This window comes from Halichoeres trimaculatus, unplaced genomic scaffold, assembly GCF_033239565.1.
Source record: "Halichoeres trimaculatus isolate MK-OKI-2021-1 unplaced genomic scaffold, fHalTri1.1 fHalTri1_scaffold_10, whole genome shotgun sequence".
NCBI lineage: Eukaryota > Metazoa > Chordata > Actinopteri > Labriformes > Labridae > Halichoeres > Halichoeres trimaculatus.
The window spans coordinates 23,076,538-23,098,534 of record NW_027437187.1 but is presented as its reverse complement, the minus strand read 5'-3'; the positions used below and the strand labels follow the sequence as shown (position 1 = coordinate 23,098,534).

The 21,997-nt window shown below is 39.3% G+C and overlaps 1 protein-coding gene across 8 annotated transcripts in view; it reads left to right on the top strand.

Moving 5' to 3' along the window:
- shank3a (SH3 and multiple ankyrin repeat domains 3a) overlaps positions 1-21,997 on the top strand; it is a 138,796-nt gene that overhangs the window by 13,218 nt on the left and 103,581 nt on the right. For 6 of the 8 annotated variants that reach the window (XR_012598873.1, XM_074676999.1, XM_074676997.1 and 3 more), the window contains exons 2-3: positions 11,790-11,993; positions 14,865-14,936. Coding sequence is in view for 6 of the 8 variants with exons in the window: in XM_074676999.1 (XP_074533100.1) it covers positions 11,790-11,993; positions 14,865-14,936 (276 nt within the window). In the remaining 2 variants the exon portion in view is untranslated. Of the gene's footprint in view, positions 1-11,789; positions 11,994-14,864; positions 14,937-20,003; positions 20,295-21,997 lie in introns of those variants that run through there. The other 2 variants (XM_074677004.1, XM_074677000.1) reach the window with 2 other exon arrangements.

Genomic DNA, 21,997 nt, shown 5'->3' with positions numbered 1-21,997 from the left:
TGAAATGCTATGCACATGCAGATTATTTTAAATCTTATAACAGGACCAGCTTTACCACCAGACCTTAAAAAAGACCACCCAAAGGAAAGATCAAAACTTCAAAGGAAGAAAAGACATACACATGCGGGCAGGCTGCCAAACTGCCTTTTCAGCACTTGCTTAAAATACTAAGATTAAAAGATTTGGCATTGATCCATTACTTAGCTATTTAGCATAAAGCTAACAAGGCTGAAGCAGGAGAAAAAGACTTGTGTAAGCTATTGGCAAACACTTAAGTGACACGCAGGTGAACACCTCACAAATGTATCTGGAGTAGTTTACTGGGCCTGACTTTTTATCTTTATTCTTATTTGTAGCAATAAGACATATGTGAGAGAGTCACTGTTGGACCACTGAAAACTTTTTTGTTAGCATAACCTGAGGAGGGCTGCACGGCGGCGCAACTGGTAGCGCTGAAGCCTCACAGCAAGAAGGTCACCAGTTCTCAGCTTGGCCGGTGGGCTTTTCTGTGTGGAGTCTGCATGTTGTCTCCGTGTACTCTGGCTTCCTCCCGCAGTCAAAAAACATGTTCACCAGGTTAATTGTCTAGGTGTGAGTGTGTGTGTGTGTGTGTGTGTGTGAATGGTTGTCCGTCTGTCTCTGTGTCAGCTCTGCGATTGGCTGGCGACCAGTCCAGGGTGTACCCTGCCCCTCGCCCAATAACAGCTGGGATAGGCTCTAGCCACCCGCCACCCTGACCCGGATAAGCGGTTAAGAAAATGGATGGATGGATCAAGAGAGTTATTGGCAACATGAACTGATATTCAAGTTCATTTCTTTTTATTAACATCATGCATTAATTCTTCAGTATCAAAAAAGTCCCTGACATCAAACAGACCACGGTCAAGTCTGCTGTGGATGTAAATGCTATTTACTGTTCATACAGCTGGAACTGGGGTTAAACCTCTGCTTGTCACAGTACTCCCTGGGTTAGCTGGGCAGCCTGCTCGAGCTTTCCAGGAAGTGCACAGCAAAACCCCCAAATGTATACAGATTAAAAGGATGCATACAGATTAATGGGATAGGATGTAGCCCCAATAGAAGGAGGCTGGGGTGGAGGAGGAATTATGAAGACAGCAGCAGCTGATTAGCAAAGAGGTAGCAGGGATAAGGTAGAGTGAAGATGTGATTTAAATACACCTCCTTAATGTTAGTCACACGCTGTGATTGGTTATTGAGGGGTTAGTGATTGAACATCAGCCTGTCAGCTGATCACAGCTGGGTTTATGACTTCTGTGTCTTGCATGAACTTAGGCTAACTGCATTTATTGCATGTGAACATCTCATATCTGTCTCAGTTGCAGCCAACATCTCCTTTACCATAGTGGATGAAATGTTTAGTCTGATGCCTGGGATGTCAAGTAGTAAAGCACACAGTGTTAGTCTGATTAACTAGTTAAGTAAGCTCTCACTGGCTAGGTGAACTCATGCCTGATTATTTACTAAATGGATATTTACTCCTTAAAATAATGTTGTGACTTAAAAAAAAACTGCAGAGTGGGCAGATTGTCTGTTTTATTACTTTGTTTATAGCTAAAGAAGAGAAAACTTGTTATGGTTGTTGAAACATAAAGTCACATTTGGATGCTTTATGAAGACAGAGTTCAACATGAACTTGGTTGTTTACTGGGATAACATATTGTGACCAGAAACAGACAGAGATTAACAGACTCTGTTTTGTAGGCAGCATGTGGAGACAGTGAGAGAGTAATTTACATGTCAGGCACCAACATGTGCTACCTTTTGCTGCTCATCTATTTTTAATTGCTGCTTCAACTGTGCTATAAAATATGGAAGAACTGAAGATGAAACAGGGAGTTTTTACTGATGTTGCTGAATCTTCTGCTGAATCCTTAGATTGAGGAAGGAAAATGAAAAATAACTGTTATCATCTTGGACTGTAGCCAAACAGGAAGAAGGGGAAGACGTGGGTGGTTAATTTAGTCTACCTGTCAATTAAAATCTAAACTTGTCCATAGTTAATTGCAAGCATGGTGAGCATGTTAAGATGCCATACAATGATATGCAGTGTGGTGGCTTGGCTGTTTTCTTTAGCCCTCCACGGTATGATCCAGGGAGCAAGAAAACAAACACACGTTTGCTGTACTAGTGATCTGTGTAATGCCTTTGGGGCATTGGTTATGCCTCTTAGCTCTTCCCACATCCAGTAGGAGGCTCTGCACTGTTAATTAGTGCATATGTCATCTGGGCAGCGACAGCCAGAGGTCTTGGGAGATGGAGACAGGGCTGTGTGAGAGTCATTACACTCCATCATCTCAGCACCTCTCTCTTCTTCTTTCACGCCACTTCACCACCATGCTTCACCCTCCTTTCTCTTCTCTGTCGATGCATCACTATTTGCTAAAAGGCAACAACAATGTCCTGTCTCTTCTTATTGTGACTGGATGCCATCTGTGCCGTCAGAGATAGGATAGTCATGTCCTGCTCCATGCTTCATGCATCATCCCTGCTTGCATAATCATGAACAACTGCACACGAACAATGCATGGTAATTAGTGCATCACTTTTGGGCCGTGTTTTGAATTCAGATGTGGAATGATATAACCTTTGAGCTTGTTTGTTTCAACTTAGTTGACCTATTTGAACTTAATGGACTTTAGTTTGACCAGGGTGTTTTTTTTCTTTCCTCTGAAATGAAACCCTTTCAACCTGCATCATTATAACATTTGAAATTATCTGTGTAATGGGGCTAATAAATAATCTGATTCTTTTTTTTCCATGAAAAGTCATCTTTTATCTTGATTTATGTCCTAATGACTTTGTTTTCTCAGTCAGCCTCAAATAGTAAGATGTTCGTTTAGTTAATTATTGTTTGAAATGATGCTGACAAACAAATTGTGAATGTCACTGTGGCTGAATCCACTACTTATACAAATAATCACACTGTATGAAAAGACTATTCATTAGAAAGAAATTAGAACATCTTATTAGAAGCATATAGAGAGACCAAGATCTAAGAGCCAGTCCATGTGTAGCTTTCAGCAAACTAGTCCTGAGATAAAGTTAAACACGCCTTCTCTCCCTGTCTTCATTCATTGTACCACCATGAGAGACAAGTGTGACCTAGCGTTTGTCTGTCATCTCCTCCCTTAAGCTCCTACTCTATGGCCAGTCACCCTTCATTTATGTCACTAATTTAAGCAGACAAAAGATCAGAGCTTGGCATTTGATGAAATAGTGCAACGGCAAGAGGGAGGCTGAAGAGAGGAGTGTCTTTATCCCCTGGTGTCTGCTTTCAGCCAGTGTTTTCAGTGGCTCAGACATGGGAAGACATTTGTAAACAGGAACACAACCCGGCCATGAAGGCTGGCAGAAGAATTTGATTCAGCATTTCTTATGAGAAATTTGAGCTTAAGTGTCGTGACCAGCTGAGTCTCTGCAGTGTAGTAAAACACCCCACTTGGCCCTCTCCCTACTGAAACAGATGCCTGCTGCTGTATCTGCTTCCCCTGCTCTAATATACTCTTATCTGAAGTGAAAAAGCCCCTCCAGCTCTCCTTAGCTTTATTTTTATTCTTCTCCAAGATCATTTCAGTGTCACAGCACCAAGACTGACTTTCTGTTATGCTTTCATTGGACCACGTGGAGTTAAAGATTTTTCTGATCATTAGAAGTTTTCACATCAAAACCAGCTATTTCTAACTTATGACAAGGATGTGCAACCACAGCAAAATTTGGTGAAGATTATTTTCATCGATTAAATAACTAAAACAAAGTTTTCATCAGTGTTCATTTGCAGCTTTTGAAATGTGAAAACTGGAAATTTTTTTTACATCCATTCCAGTTCCCAGAATCCAAGTTCATGTCTTTTTCCTCAGACCTATCACATTTTAATAACATGTCTTTTTATCCTGTGTAAGTTTTCTAGTGTACACAGTAGAATCAAAATGTGGTTTTCTGGCAGCTTTTGTAAAACTGAAAGTATAATTGATGCAACATTCTTTGGTTGTGAAAAAACATTCACACTACATATGGAGCAACAGTATTCAATGAAAATTAAACTTGGAAACCAGGTACATCATGAAGTGTGTGAAGTAAAAATAAGATCAACATCTGACTACAGTCAACTGGACCAAGAGTTGCTGCTGCAGACCTGTGTGCTGTTGGGATTTTTGGCCTAGAAATTGCAAAGAAAAGTGAGTTCTGCAGGGTTGAAACTGTTGGAACTGATTCCCTCAGGAAACTGCTAATAGTACATTTTCATAGGTAATGTCATATGAAACAAGTGTAAAGCAGTGTTAACTAACACTTTTACATCTCAACATTAATGAAATTTTCCCAGACTCTTGATTTTTACCTCCGCCAAGGAGGTTATGTTTTTGGGACAGTTTGTCTGTGAACAACACAACTCAAAAACTAATGAATGGATCTTAATGAAATTTTCAGGAAATGTTCAAAATGGGATAAGGAAGAATCGATTAAATTTTGGAGGTGATCCGGATCACTGTCTGGATCCAGGAATTTTTAAAGGACTCTTTATCTTTGTGAGATAGGGCTGGTTTCACCAAATGTGCATATAACTCCACGATAAATGGTTGGGTTGCTTTGCTAAACAATACAAGACAAAGTCACGATAATATCTGACAGATGTAAAAGTACGATCCAGATTCTGGCAATATTCTGGATACTAAGATCTGGAATATGAACTATGTACTGGGCCATCATCATTTTCAACACTGTCAGGTAACTAATTATGGTACAAACCTGCAACTAACACCAAACTGTAGCTGACAGTCTGCTGAAAGGAAGTATAACATTAAAGTAGTACTTAAGTATTGCTTGACAATCACAATATGCTTGGCTGAGGTCTGTGCTCTCCGAGTGCTTTTCTAGTTCTTTTTGCATTGGGGTGGTTGGAATGTTGATTGTCTTCTGTAAATGCAGAATCAAGTTCTGGACGTCATAGTTGGAGAATATAGTTACACATGGTTGAACATGGCATGCTGAAAGATATCACTCACTGGTCATTTCAGTGGGGGTTTACACTGCGTTACACACATGCACATGTATTTACTCACATACAATAACCTGTTTTCAGGCATCAATCCACCTCATCCATCACTGAGCAATGTCTACTCATCTGGCAGCATAATGCTGCACAGCTGCTACCGACTAGCTTTGAGTTGATGGAGTACGGAAATAAATATTGTTAATTTTGTTTACCAGACTTAACCAATTTATCAAATTTGGACACTGACAAAGGATAGCTTTCAGTCAACTAGTTTGGATGCTACTAATAAAGAGGTTTGTAAATGAATACAGATATTTGGTTGAATAAACCCTCCTCATGGATGTTTGACGCCCTGGGCACAAAAGGACAGCTGGAATTGATAGCATTGATGAAGTGAAGCCATCCTTTAAGTTCTATTTTACACCTTTAATTTCCCAGCTTTGACAAGCCCAACTGTCTGTTGTGAAAAGGGTCTATCAGTTTTATGCTTTGTTTTCCTGGCTGTATTTTTAATTACTTCACTTACACAACAAACCAAAATTTCAAACTAAAAGGGTGAAAAAAGCACCTGTTCCCATATTTCCTTACGCTTCATTCTCCACCTATCTTATCTGTCAGGTTGTTCAGATTGTGAATAGCAATTTAACGTTAATCAAACTCAAAGGAAAAACAAAATAACTCTACTGTTACTGTTTATTCCAAGTAGTTTTCTAATGCTTTTGTGTTTTAGATCTTTTTTTCTTAAATCAGTGTTGAATCTTGTGAATCTGACACAGGAAGCTTCATTTTTAACACAATCATCCTGGTGTTTTCCCAGTTAATGAGTGGAAACCAGTGGTATAGTCCGTCATCTCTCCATCAGAGCATTTAGATTAGTTTACCAGGGAAATTTTCAAATTACACGATTCATTTGTGGCCATGTTGTATGGATGATTTTTATCTTGTTTGTTGGACATATTTTTGAGAAAGTTAATAAATCCACTCATCAGATGATAGATTGACTTGATATGTGTGATGAGCTTGTCCCTAGTGTTGCTCTAGCTATCTGTGTAAGAAAGCCAGGTAATAAGGTACAGTGCGTTACTGGTTAAAAATGATTCCAGATATCAGAGGTTTAAATGAGTCCCTGGTAATTCATTTATGTCATGTCTGATTGTGAAAACCAAAAGCCCTTCTTTCTGGTTTTCTAGTCCTGTCTTGTTTTCTAACATCACACACACCACTCAGTGCATTTTACTCTCTACTCCAGGTGTATGAAAGAACTTGACTGCTGCCCCCAGCTACTTGCGGGCAACTACTTTTATAACCTGTGGGGTCAGTGCCAAAGAAACTGGATGCATACCAACTACTGTCTTTCTGTTCCAGCTGTGAAGTGCCTGTCCATCAGGTTTACTGAACCCAGTAGGTTGCACATGGACTGAAATTTAGTTTATTCCAAGGGAGTGGACCCAAAATTGACAGATTGTTGTTTAATTTTCCAATCTTATTTCATTGAAAATCATCAAACAATACCTGTGAAACAGTAAAATCTTTGGGTTCTAACTTAAACAACCAATTAAGTGTCCTGAGTTTTAGGTCTCAGAGCAAAAAACGACAATGTCTGGCTATCAGACCTTCCCGGAGGTATATAAGATCAGTTTCATATGTAAGAATGGGCTAATCATCGATCCCTGATCCCCCCCCAAATTAAGGAAATCAGCATCGATTGATCGGTGCATGTCTATTAAAAACTATAAAAATGAAACTTGTAGTTCTGCAATCTGAAAAATCTTTATAAAAATGAAGGAATGGAAACTTATTTTGGGGGGAGGAAATAGCTATGTTTTATATTTTTAACAGCATATTGCAAATATTTCTATTACTGCAGCTTCTAAACTTTTCTGTTGGCAGTTTTCACATTTTATTTTCTCTCATTTGAAGTCAGTCGCTCAGTATGTTTTCCTTCTGGATTGCATATACTCTTTCTGGTCTTTCATGCTTTGACAGTATGTAAGCTGTCCCACCAGCTCAGCATGGCAGTGTTAAAGCACAAGAGGGGAAAAGGTTATTTAAAAGTATTCTATGATACATTATATGATTTGTTAAGACCTTTGGGACAGACTTGTGTTTCCAATGGTATGGACCAACCATAGTGAAAACTGTAAGCTTGTCTTCTCATACCATAGACGTGTGTGAGTTTGTTTCTCTGGGCTCATGTGTTGAAAAGTTGTTTAAAAATGAAGACAGAATCAAATTTTTTATGTATCAATTACTGTGCTGAATATCAAATATTTTTTTTCTATCAAGTTTAATGGCAGACTTTTGACCAGAGGGAAAGTTCAGAAGGTTTATTGGCGTTTAATGGGAGTCAAATACTTTGATGTGCTTCCTGAATCCCTCAGTCCCTCTGTAATATACTGTTTGACGTAGTGTTTTTTTTTTTTTTTTTTTTAAAAGAAAGCTCGGTTTTAGATACAAAGACAAGTAGACACGGTAAAGCACAGACAAAAAAGGGAAAGCAACACCTTGAAAACTGAAATAAAAAACGTTTTGGACAACACGTGTTGTAAAAGTATCCATACAAGTCTAATAGCGTTCTAAGTTCTAAGTTATACTTGAAAATGTTTCAAGCTGTAGAATGCACAAAAAAGACGACATCAATCACTCAACTTCTTGTATGATGTCTTCACATTAAAGCAGGGTGTCTGACTCAGAGCCCAACTCCAAGAGTCCAAAAGTCTCTTTTCTGTTCTACAAAAAGTTCTTTGATCCTCTTCATTTCAGTCATAACGATGAGCTGAACGGTGCCTATCGCAATCTGTGCAACTCTGTTTTATTAGAAGCTGAAAGAGAAATCATCCTGGACTCACTGCATCAGGCTGTGTTTAAGTTTGAAGAGCCTACAAGTCCACTTGCAGTTCCCGGGCTCTACACAAATCCTTGAGGTCAGGGATTTTGTTTAAAGCCAGTATTTAAGTGAAGATAATGTCTGCTTCAAGGAGGTTTCCTTTTAATCTTTGTAGAGTAGGCTGTGACAAGTAAGTACCCTATTAATTTTTATGTACAGTATATATCAGGTTTCCTTTTTCCATAATTACAGCGTGGCTTTTAAAAGTCACTTTGCTGGCTTCTTTTATGTAGTTTCATGTCTCTCAAGTCCTGCAGAAGGCAAACAACATACAAGGACGTTTTGTTGTGACAGAGTTTGTGGTGATAAACATGGGTTTGAGCTTTGGAGGCAACTTTTAAAGATATGACCTCCAGCAAATGCTGAGAAATAAAACATGTTTATAATATTTATGACACCAACTATTCACCAACAATTCAGAGCATCCACTGGTTTGGGAAAATGCAAAACAAATAAAGTAATTATCACTCTCTTTTTGTGTATGTGTTAACCATAACGTGAGACAGAGGATACTTTATATCTTTTTAATTCGACTGTGATGAATACCCAGAAGTCCTTCAAACCAGAGCTTGATAATGACATGAATATGAGTATACGCTTCATTTTCTACCGCTTATCCTGTTCAGGGTCATAGGAGCCTATTCCAGCTGTCTTCGAGCAAGAGGCGGGTTACATCCTGGACTGGTCGCTAGTTGATCACAAGGCTGACACACATACAGAGACAACCTTTCATGCCCGCACTCACACCTACAATTAACCCGATGAGCATGTTTTTGGAGTGTGGGAGAAGGTCAGAGGACCCGGAGAGAACCCACGCATGCACAGGGAAAACACGCAAACTGCACATAGAAAGGCCCTCCAGGATTTGCACTAGTGACCTTCTTGCTATGAGGCAGCTGTGCTAACCAGTGCAGTGCTACTCAATAAAACAACAGAACACATTTCACTAAGCTGCGCCTGATCTTTTCCAAACCAGAGCCTCTAAGAAGCAAGTTGGTTCTCTCAGGTTGTCAGATGACTCACTTACTGAGCAGTACGGCTTTGTATTTTCACCACGCTGTGATATTATCTAAGGAATTAATCTCATCTGCTTACTTAAATTTACTTCTGTGAACAGATATGCACAGTGTGTTTGTTTTTTTCATTGACGTGCGCTTTTGAGATTACCTTGTTTCGACTAGACTGTCCCAATTGACCTTCTTAACATTTAGTCCCTCTAACTCTACAACTTCTGTCAGTGCAATGAAAAGGACAGCCTTTTGTATCTCAAAATGAAGATGCATTTTTTTTCAAAGTTTTCTCCTTTTTGGTAAGTTTTTGAAGCATTTTATACAAAAACACCCTCTTATCTTTTGTTTTTCCCAAGCTTTGAAGGCAGACAGTGACAGCACTTCAGAAATGCAGGCAGCTGTGTGCTGGATTATAAAGATTTTGCTGCCCATTGAAACTAAAACTCAGTATTATTTGCCTTATCCGAAGCTCTACATTCTTATGTAATGACCCCACACTCAAATGCAGAGAAATTCTGAACAATGTTAGTTATATTCCAAGAGACTACTGAAATAGAAGTGCTGCAGCAGCTTTTATATATTCAGAAACACACACAAGCCTGATGATATTGATGTCTCTTCCTCAGAGTACAGGTTGGGTACAGTTTTTGTTTAGAGTTAATTGATTTTGTCTGACTAAAATAGTTAAAGAAAAGATAACTGGCTGACAGGGTCATGATACTGAGCTATTATCACAAACTTTCGTTTCTCCCCAAAACTTCAGTAGCTCTCGGCAGTATCATTGCAGCTGTTCTTTGCAGTTTATTGGCAAATGTACATTTTTCTCTGCAATGAAACCAAGTCAGAAAGTTTATGAAGTTCAGTAAACAGCACAGCTTTTCTCAGACAAGAGTTTTTTTTTTTTTTAAGTCAGAGTTCAGATATGATGCTCTGACTGCGTCTCATATCTACAGTTCTTATCAGAGAATAATGCGCCCCCAAAACTCTCCTGAGGAACTTATCAAAAATCAGCAAAGTCTAAATGAAAACATGACCTGCTGACTCTATAAACTCCAAACATTATCTTTCTCCCTCCCACAAGGAGGATAGCATTGAAGTTTTTATCAGTAAAATTGATTATTCTAGTAACATGAACCAGACCAATCACAATGCCTCCTCATTCCCTTAAAGAGCCAGGTACACCTACAGGCGGAGGGTTTTCTGTTAACACAGCAGAATTCAGCCTTTCTACTCTGAAAATACTGGACTCCAGCCAGCTCATGTAACTTCTCACCTTCAGCCGTGCCCCTGAACATGCACACATTGGTCACTGCACAAGTTAAGTCAATGCATGGATTGATGGTATGTTCACTGAAACTGTTCCACACGGCAGAAAAGGTCAGTGACTTTTCAAATGATGTTAAAGATTGCGTGTATGAGGCACAGCGGTATGTAACTATCAGTTATGATATTCAACGTGTCAGCATATACAGAAAAAGGAACATAATTATATAAGCATCCTGCACTTGGCATCAAAGACACATTCCCAGAGGTCTTCATTTATTTCTCTGCTGGATCACATGACTGTATTCTCCGTGGAAAAAATTATTTTCTAAAAAAAAAAAAAAAAAATACTCCTTATAGCATGTGAGCATATATCTTCTTCTTTCTGTTTAAGGGTGAATGTACATCAGTAGGATTGGGGCACAATTCTGGACTAAGACTGAACTAGAAAAACAAGAATGACTTTGGGAACTTTGACATTGTGAAATGTTTTTTCAATGAATCCAATTCAGACTTTAATTTCAAACACACAATACTGTGATGTTTCTTGATATTTCTTCCATAAAAAGCACAACACAATAATTTTTAAACAGAACCTTGTTTTTTTTTTGTCCGTGCATGTATATGCTATTTGTAGGAGTCATTGTATGTGGATTTGGAAGATGTGGTATGTTTAAGCTTTGTGTGTCAGTGTCAGTAACTGTCGGTAACATGGTAGTGCCCAGCAAAATGGAGTTGTGGTAAGGAATCGATTTTGAAGCCAGCATTGATTGATTTATTACTTGTGGGTTACACCAACTTCCTCTCACCCACTTTCACTCTGTCATCTGCAGCTCAGGCTCCACAATGTGGTAACTAGTGGGAAGTGCTCAGCCCAGCTACAATAACCGCAGTTATACTCTCTGGTCCTGGTTGGACTGGACTGTAGAACTTCCTTTTAACTTGTAAAATCATCACATTAAAACCACTTAAGTGAGCTGAGTTAACAGGTTACAGGCATTTTTTACAGTTTCTTAGTGTGTGTGGAAAAGAGGCACTCTGATGGAGCTATAGTCAAATATTTATTAGAGCGCAGAAATTAACCAACTACTCTCGTTTTCCACAGATTCCCCTTGGGCCTCTATACCTGTGAACTGTTAGATATATGACTTTAGACTGTATTTTTGGAGAAACAAGTGAGATACAGCCCAGCCTCATTTTCAGAGTATGAATCATATTCCCTTGCACGTCTGCTCACCGTGTTGTTGTCCAAACTGAAGTTCTGCATAAGCTTTTTCCTTTATAATGGTTTTGTTTACCAGAGTATGGTGGCTAGCTCTGGATTTTCAAATGACCTTTTTGAAAAGTGATGGATAGTGGTGAAATGCTATCATGCCTTTGTGAATTGCTTATTATGATAAAAGGCCTAACGTTTTCCCCAGGGCATGGCATTGGAAGTTAAACTAATGCCTCTCAGATGAAAAGGTCCTTCTTAATATTCTTGCACAAATTTTAGCACCTGAATGTTAACACTGGAAAACACTCTTCAATCACAAAGTTTTTTTAACGCACAGTTTTTGATGTTCGGAAAAATGAAATGTCCTGAACCCTCTCCCCTCTTTTGCTCTCCTCTCTGCAGAAATGTATGAAATTCAATGTGGATGCTCCTATCTGGCTGTCCAAGCAGCGGATCCTGTGTACCCTCAACCAGAGCCTGAAGGATGTACTCAACTATGGCCTGTTCCAGCCGGCTTACAACGGCAAGGCTGGCAAGTTTCTAGATGAGGAGAGACAGCTTAGGGAGTACCCCTTCCCCTCCGTCGCTCCTGTACCTTACCTGGAGGTAGGTATGGATCATGTGTATGTATTAGGCTTTGAGGGGTAGTGGAAAATGAGGTTGTACATGTCAACACACATACACAGCCTCCTACATGTATGCCCATCCTACAAATAACGATTGTAGCTGTGGGGGAAAAATATGATCTGCAGTTCTGAATACATAGACATGAAAGAGCTTTGCATTTGGAAACAACTGTCATATACAGTGTAAAATGCACTAAAACCAAGAGGCTGGCGGTAGCTAACGAAGCCAGCTTTGCAAGGTCAGTATTCGAAGAATAGAGAAAGAAAAGAGACTAAACAGAAGATGTACTAACTTGTAGAGATATTCTGACATTTTTTAACAAACTGTTATACTACAATAGATTAAGTAAAGGGATGTCCTGATTCTGATCTTGACTGCTTTGGGCTGGGTGTTCTCCACTTGATCAGGGAACAGCTTTACTCAAAATAATAATAAAAAAAAAAGTTATATTAAAAATCAGCCAATAAAGCTGTTTGGGGCACAGTATCAACAGTACGAGGCGTGTTTGCTGTTGATGTGCCTTAGGTTATTTTGCTCTTATAGATCAAGCCCACAGTACAAGCTATGGGCTGTCAGTCATCTAATACAATAGTCTCCATCCATATCTATATCTTTATCTATGTCCATATTTGTATCTATTCATATAGCTCTAGTTGTAGCTGTATCTAAAGGTGATTTCTTTTCTCATTTTCTTGAAGTGTGTATACAGGTGCATTTTCACATCCTTGGTATCAGTGTGTGCGTTATTGAGTGGAAAGTTTATGTATTTCCTGTCCCCATGTGTTACACCAATCACTCAATGACAGCGTGTTGTCTTCAGTAACTGTCGTCTCTCAGAGATAATTGTTGTGCTTGTCAATCACTGTTTCTGATCCAAGCGGCATGAAAAGATGTGTTTCTCTACTGGTAGTGGTACAAAGATGTCATGTTGTTTTCTGACCTGATTTCTTCACGTTCCCAAAGTTTTACAGAAAAAGATTTACTTTCCCCCTGTGGGACTCTGTTTAGGGTCAGTCCCTGATTTAGTTTTAGTGGTTACTGGCATTATTTTTTACACTTATGATAGTTTCAACTTGCTTTGGTGGTTTTATATCTCTGAAGTATACAAAGACTTTCAGTTTTCTCCTTGGGTTGCTTTTGTTGTGTACTCTAGGGGTATCAACAATTGTAAAGTCTGCTGAAGGCTTGTGATAGCCTCTTGTCAGAGAATCAGAGAGAGATGATTCTTTAGAAAATCTCAAATAGACTTCTGGGGTGTGAAATTGACAGTTTGCCTTTTATTGAACATTATTCCATACAACACAAAAGCTGTAAATAAGTATTCAGGGAGTGAATCTAAATATCAGCATGAGTTGTTCACGCCTTAATCTACTTTGAATTTAACACCAAGTGGGTTTAAGCACTTTTTGCTGCATTAATCCTTTATCAGAAACCAAACTTGGGAAAACACCACACAGTGACAAATGATCAAATTAAGTATGATTCTGATTTAATGCAGCCATAAAAATGTCGACACTCCACTGGTTATATGTGTATATGTGGAGGTTTCTGTTATGTTGAGGCACTGTGTGTTACAGATGAGCAGTTATTACCTAAGGCCTGTGGTGTATATAGAGATGACTGACAGGTTTGGATCAGCGGCTCAAAGTCTCCCTGCGCAGTCTTGGATTTGCCCTGATGTCAAAGCATATACATTGATAGAATAGAAAAAAAAAATGTGCATACACTAACAAACTTACATGCATCTCTTTTATTGGTTTGGCATTTATATTAAATAAAATCTGAAGAGAAAAAGTAGATTTATTTTTAGCCAATGTGTTACTTGAACAGGGAAAAAAAGCAGGAATCCTTGAAAGCATCAAAAGCTGGAGGCAGAAATGTATTTGTCTTATTGTATTGGCAAGGAGTTCTCTCTCTGTTGTCACATTTTTTTCCTCTGTCAATGAGAGCCAGTATTTAATTAAACGTATTTGTGATTTCTTGGGAGTGAATGCAATGTGCCAAATTAATTTCAGCGACTTGTATGATGGCCTCTTAAATTTTTTTAGTATCAGATTGGTAGACTTCTCTCAAAGTGAGTTCACTTGATAATTATTTCACTCTCTCTACGTACACTGCACAACATCCATCAGTGTGGAAAAACAAAAGTAAACAACAAATTTTCAGTTTCTGAGTCATATGGCTAATTAAAGAGGCTTGCTTTTTGTTTCTTCAAAACAAACTGTTTCTTCAACAATAAACAGATTTTTTTTGAGAAATGGTTTCATTCTAATGCAAAATTTACCATGAAAATAAGATAGGATTAGGTGATTGCAGTTCAATACATGTCTATCTTAAAAGGAAAAAAAACCTCCCGATCAGGACTAAACACCACTGTCCCATATAAAAAGTCTTCAGCCAGGTGAGAAGAGTTGTGAAAAGAGGCCTAGTCTGGATAGTTTTGTGTCTGGATAGAACTACATGGTTCGCAGATTTTCCTTTATATCCCAGTGTTTTATGATTAACCTCAGGGTGCTGCTACTTTTTTACTTTTATCTCAATTCTTTTGCCCCCTCTAGGATCACTCATCTCATTGTGCCTGTGACTTGAAAGTAGTACATTTCTTCTTTAATATCATTTATGTGTGTCAGACATACTAGAGCACATTTATATGATGTGGATTTGAACTTTTGGTCCATGCAGTTTATTTCATTCTAATAAGCTGTATGTAGTTTGTTAAGTTTTGCTCTACATAAGCCTCCTGTAAGCTTTGCTCAAGATTAAAATGTAAACAAGAAAAAAACACATATTGAAGCATAGCAGCATTTGTGTGTCCTTGCTAAGCCTCTTATGTTTGGTTTTGTGTTTCAGTTCCGCTATAAAAGACGCGTCTACACCCAGACTCACCTGGATGAAAAGCAGCTATCTAAGCTCCACACGAAGGTAAGACCAAACAGTTACTCTCTGCACCATTCTGACCGAGCTGTTCACTGATCTAAACTGAACAAATGACTGAAAAGCAGTGTATAGAACATGGATTGCACATGTTGTTACCGCAGGTTCAGGGAGACTTTTTCTAGTTTAGTTTTATTTTCTAGTAGTCAGGTACAGTACAGAGGGAAAGACGCATGTCTTATTATTCTTAGCTGTGCCACTGAAAGCTCTCTCCAGGACGTGGAGAACCCAAATAGTTCCATATGTTAACAATATTTAATCGCACATAATCCAGCTTAGTAGTTTTCTCACAGCTACAAAGTCCACTGTGTGGGGTGTTTGGATTTTTTAATGAACAGTAGGATTTTAACTAGTGCTGCACAATTTGGGGAAAAGGTGCGATATGCGATTAGGTGGACAATATTGCGATTGCGATTGTGCTTGCGATTTAATAAAAAAAGTTGTGTCATGATGAAACTACCGACTTGCTTGGCTATCATGGAGAAAAATCTGAATTGCATGTGCTGACATTGCTATTGCGATTGCGATATCCTCTTTTGCGATTACGTAATTGCATGTGCTGACATTGCGATTGCGATTGCGATTGCGATTGCGATTGCGATTGCGATTGCTATAATCGTGCAGCCCTAATTTTAACAAAGTGTTTTTTTCATCTGGTTGTAACCTGGTGTCAGAGGAAGACAAACAGAACCACAGGTGCACATCAGCAGATGGAAGTTCTGGACAGGCAGGTGATCACATACACAGACTTAGAGCTGAGGAAAAGGACAGAGGCTGGCAAAGTTGGGTTAGTGCACCTTATGAACAGTCAGTGAAGTAATGGTGGAAAGGTGTCAAGCTAAAGAGAGGCAGGTCTGACAAACATAAGATGGAGAAAAGGTTGATAAAACAAATGAAATCACAAGTATGTGTTTTGTCTAATATATTGGCATTTAGATTTAATTTGGGCGCATTGGAAGGAGCTCAGTACAATATATTGAAGGCATTTGGGGATTGGGGTGGAGGACAGAGTCAGACTCTGGTCTCCTGTATACTGAAGCAGCTGTCTTCATAACTTTATTATGTGTTTCATACAAAGGCCCAAATCTTAAAGCTCCATGAGCAAAATAGCTATTCAGTTTCTCTATTAACATGGGTTTTGGGATGAAATGGTTTAACTTGCCACATCACTCCAGAGATTTTCCATATAAAATGTATTAAATAAATCCACAAGCATGCAGCTATCACATTTTATGTGTGACTAATGTTCTTAGATGTGCTTTTTTGTAGTTAATTTACTAATGCAGCTGAGCACATTCAAACGGGGTAGTAGCGATTAAGCTGTGAGAGGAGTTCCAATATCCATGAGAGGATTTGATTACAGTGTGTTAATAATACTGTTGCTGTCATGATATAAGTAACCAATCCCATTGCAACAGAGATGAGTGGTTGTCAGCGCTAAAGATTCACTGTCATATAGAGATGACTTTCCTTTTTTCTGATCCAGTTATCAGTTTGGCTGCATTACATCCATGTATTGTGTGTAAGGTCTTTTTCTTCATGTGAGAAACTTTGCAACTTAATGTTGAGCATTGATAAAAAACAGGCAGAAAAAAGATCCCAACTTTATGATAATATTCCAGATGTTTCTTCAAATTAAGACTGTAGCCACTGAAATCATCCCTTGGAAAAGTAACTTTCTTGGAAAACTTTGGAACTATTGATGTTTTGTTTGTCTACTCTATCCAAGAGCACTTCTGAAGAAAGTGCCAGAATGAGAGCATGAGAGCATGAGAGAGACAGAGGGAGAAACCCTGGGAGAGAGAGAGAAAGAAAGAGTCTGTGGAATCGCCAATGAGACGTGGTGTAAAGCAGTGATGAGTAGGATGAGTCATGCTTTCAAATATTGTTTCATGTCCACCCATTCTGGTTTGAGGTGCTGCCATCTGCTACTGTGCTACATTGATATGACAGAGATAATAGGTAGTTCTCAACCAAGATCTCTTTCTGCACAGCTGCATTCAGGTGATAATGCCACACAATAAATCGGCTGTAAAGGGAGAGTTTGTCATTATTATTGACCTGCCTCTCAGACTGCTGCAGCAGTTGAGCTGGTAAAATCTTCCAATAGAAAACAAAACAAAACAAAATCACTTTTCATTCCCAAGCCATTTACACTCTGTCCCTGAGTGGAAACCTGATGTTGTCAATGTGCTGGGAGAGTCATTGTTTAGTTTGCAAATTTTGCAATGTCCAATCCAGGATAGCTGTATTATAGGAGAGAATGAGGGTGCCAAGTTGGCTCAGGATTTTTGCTTGCTGAGCACCAGGAGCTAATGCTTTGTTATGAAATAAGGCAGACATGACATTCATTGTAAGCAAAGGCTAAAGGAAAGTTCAAATGTGTCGTATTTTATGACTTGCTCTGCTATCTGAGACATTGTAATGCTGACAAAGTAAAACCTGAAGGTGTGAATATGTTGTGACAACCATTGTGTTGTTTAAGCTGCATATTTTTGAGCAATGAGCAGCTGTTTTATGGGAGAGAATGAGAGTGCCAGCTTAACGCCACAAGCAGCTATAGTGGAGCTATTATTTTCTTCTGTTATTCACACAGAGATGCATGCACACAGATGCGCCAGCCATTAAAAATGACTGTAGGTCAAGTATCTGATGGAATAAATATTCATAAATAAGAGTGCATGTGTGTTTGAAACATGCACAGATTTGCACTATGAATAATTAATACGGTTATATTGCAATAACCAAACAACCTGGCTGCCATATGGCTAACCATCTTCTGCAGGTTAGATGAAATGCTGCTTGATTTAAAGTACAATACCTGATAACATGGCTATATCTAATTGAGGAAGCAGGTGGTACTGCCTTTTACATTTTACTGCAGTTAAGTTAACTTGACGAAGGGGAATGAAGGTTTTTCCATGTAGAATACTGGGTAAAGAGGGTGGTATTTTGATCATGCACAGTAAAAGTCATGTTATGCTGATTGTGAGTCTTAAATTTTAAAGATGTTTAAACAGGTTACTTCCTGTGCACTAGATACAACACCTTTTTTTTTTTTTTGCTTCCACTAACAAAGTTTAGCTTTGACTTAGTGATGTCACAAAGTAATGGAAAATCAACTTTTGTCCTGTGTGTCCTTTTTTCCTCAATGGCACATTTGCTTTTGTTGCATAATGTCTTGCAGAGGTGAAGAGGGAAACCCTGTCATAAGGAACTCTTGCAGCCTCGGCTGTCATGATGTTTGCTATTCATCCTGTAGCTAGCCACCCTGTTAGGTTGAGGTCAAGCATTAGCCTACTTTGCTGGCATGGAGCTCAGTCGCTGCAGGCTAAAATTTAAATGAGGTCATAATTGATAGGATTTCCACATCGTTTTTTTTCCCCCCAACCAGACCCCCTCACCCTGGATCTGCATTGTTAATTATGCAGGGTGACAGGATGGAAATATACATAGTACACTTGCAAGGGGTAAAAAGGGTGCATGCATGTGGATGTGTGGCACAGGAGGTCTGCCATGGGATACACAGGGCTGCAGAATGGCTGGCTTTCTTGTAGTGGGAAAAAGGATTTTCAGTATTAGAAATGGTTTTTCTGATTTATTTTATTTTTGTATTTCTGACTTATTTTAAAAAATTTCTAAGTGTGGCTCTTACATACTTAAAATTTGATTTTAAACCTTACTTTTTCAATTGGTGTGTCTTCAGTTTACCATGATGTCAAGCAAATAGATGAACAGTTACTCTGTCAAAAATCTCAGCATTTTTCTCACCCCCGAAATCCTTATTTGAAGATTTGGATGACATTATATGCTATATTTCCATAAAGAAAGATATTGAGCCATGTCATGTAGTCATGAATGAAATCTCTTGCACCGCGGGTGCAATGGCAAATGGCAGGGAGGGAGCTGTTGGGGGGAAAAAAAAAACAGAAGAGATATATATAGTAGTGGAAAGCATTTAGTAACGCACTATTTGGCAATGTGGTCACGAACCCACAGAGCACGCTGCCAGAACCAGGCCATTTCATACGTGCTTATGTCATAAATCAATTGAGAAATCACAAACAGTATCTAAATTTAAAAAAGTGCTTACTTCTCAGATAGAGAGCTTAGTCTTGTCAAGCGTGATTCACAAGCAGAACAAACGCGCACATTATGTGAACGTGCGTGGGAAAGCATAATTCACAACTGAAGAGTAATACTATTCCTCCTACGCGGGCGTTTTCTGTTGTTGTCAGAAGCTTATTGTTTTTTTATGAATGAAGATTCCTGCATTTTTTTTCGGTCTACGAGTAACTGCAGAGAATGAGCTTCATTGTACAAAATATTGTTCTGAGATGCCAGATTCCACAGAGTCCAAACCTCTTCATCTGTGCTGTGTTATGTTTTATTACAGCTGCAGCCATGAAATTTGATGTGTAATTTCTGCATGATACACACACACACACACACACACACACACAGCAGAATGACACAAGCTGAGGTAATATTTCCAACTGGGATTCCCTCACACACAGGTCCACGTTGGGATAATCCCCTACAAGGAAGTGGGGTATTGCAATTTGAGCAAAGACGATCATTTCTCATGTTTTTTTTGTTTTTTTGTTTGTTTTTTTCCAATATTTTCAGAGGGGTTAAAGATTCAAAAATGAAAAACTGAAAAAGTCAACATAGAGCTCCCATTACTGTTTCACTTGGTTTAGCAAGTTGCTGTAATAGCTAAGATTGCACAGTCTCCCAAAGTAGTTTCAAATGCAATAGGGATTCCCTGTCTTTCTCTTTTGCCCATTATTTCATTCCTCTCCCCTTTAATACTTTTATCTCTCACTCTCAACACAACCACTCCTCTCTTTTTTTCCATTTCCGTATTCCCTGCCTCTATCTTCTGCTTACTCTCCTCCCTCTATTTTCCCTCCCTCCTCTCCAGCTCTCTGTTTCCCCACCCCACCCTCTGTTCTCTCCAGCATCCTGCAAAATCACCCCTTACCATCTCTCCGTCTGTTTGTGCATGTACAGGACTCAGATTGTGTGTGTCTGTGCTCTGGTGAGTGTTTGCGTGAGTGACCATGTGAGGATGCATGCGCTACTCTGACAAGATGAGACGTAGTGTGGACGAGGAGACAAGAAGGAGGAGGGGGACTGGACATGGCCATGTGGATGATGTTTTGGCACTGGGATTGTAGCTGACCTGCGGGAGAGCGTGTGTGACGGGCAGTGTGTCCGTGTGTGTGTGTGTGTGTGTGTGTGTGAGAGAGAGAGATGGGATCCGCTCTGGGCAGAAAGCAAGCAGCCGAGAGAAGGGAAAGAAAAGCAAAAGAAGCTAGGAAGGCCAGACTCAATAGTAAGGTACCCCACTTGTTCTCATCATCTCTTTAATTTATGAATTCATTATATGTGGTTCAAACACACCTTCCCCTTTCTCTCTGATTCTCATACTTTCTGCTGACAGTTTTTCACTAACACTCAACGACCCATCCCTGTCTACCTGTCCGTGCTCTCTCCCTGTTTTTCTCTCTGGCTTTCATTCTGTCGTTATGCTCTGCTGCATGTTGGCTGTGTGAAGAGCTGGTGCAGTGTTGTTTGAGACCCTGGCAGAATGCTAATGTTTCTCCCTGCACTGGTTCAGTGTTACTAACCAAGGGCTTACATCAGTGTGTGTTTGTGTTTGTGTGTGTGTGTGTCCTGGTGGCAAACATTCCTCTTTGCAAGTCTGTTTCATGTGCACATGCAGGTGTACGTGGGACCAAGATTGTATTTTTGCATCCTCACATTGTGTGTATATTGCTGTGTGTAACCTGATAGACATCAAGTACGCAAGTGAGTGGTGGCAGATGTCCCCAAAGGCAAACTTATCCTTTTACTGGTCTTACCTGTGTGTTCTCAGTCCAGACTCCTTGGCAGAGAAGAGGACACAGAGCAGGGTATTGACACAGGAAGCCTGAGACAGAAAAAATAGTTCAGTGTTTAAACTAGTGGAGTGGTTCCCTGGTTCACTTGGCCTAAGCCTGGATAGTTCTCCAGCACTGTGGGTGCACCAAATTGCAAGAATACTATCTTTGTATAATTTTGCCTCAAACAGTATTTTCATGAACTGCAGCTGAGAGTTCCAGCACTCTCTTTCTCTGTTGGTGAGTGCTCAGCAGGTAGCAGCTGTCAACAGAACACCCTGCTGACAGCTTAACCTGAGCCCCTGCACTCCTGAGCAACCTGACCTGGGATGTGCCAAACATCCGGTAGAAGCACATCTTCAGAAGCAGATTAAAAAGTGTCAGTCCATGCGAATACCTGAAGACATCATTTAGACAGTTACGCTGAGGACAGTGCTTTTGTGGAGTAGCTTTGTTTTATACATACTGACAGTTTGCAGGTGTAAGAAGCAACCACTGTATCACAAACTGAATTTTAAGTGTTTATTTAATGTTTTTAATGTTGTTTTTTTTTCCCTTAACTGTAACACATGGTGACTAACTACACCCTTCGTTCTTGGTTTGAGTCCTCTGTGAAGATCTTGTACATGAGTTGATCTGTCAGAATCTACAACAATGCATTCTGATAGCTTAAACTTGTTTACTGTAAATATATCTCAAAAATTCTCAATGTTTCTGTTAAACTGAGTAGTGACTTCCTGTGTGCACTCATAAAAGAGACAATGATTAGGCAGATTAGAAAGAAGGCATTGATTCTGTTGTGTTCAGTGTGTTCTGAAACCAGGCCATGGAGAAACTGTGGCCCCGGGCTCTTTATAATACACCCCAGTACTGTCTATGTGAGTCTCAGCTGATGTTACTTCTTTGGGCTCTGTCTTTGTGATTCATGTTAAGCATGGTTTTACTTAAAGAGAACGTTACATAGGATGATGTTGTCCACACTGTGTCTGTGGGATTTGAAATGTGATTTTATAATAGATGTGACAGTTTGGTTATAGTTGTACAGTATTTAACAAATCATGAAATGAAAAAACCCTAAACATCTTTAAATTGAATAAAAGTCTCAGTTTTCTGAAAGTAGAGAACACATTTGCAGTTAATATGCTGCTGTCGTCTATAAGT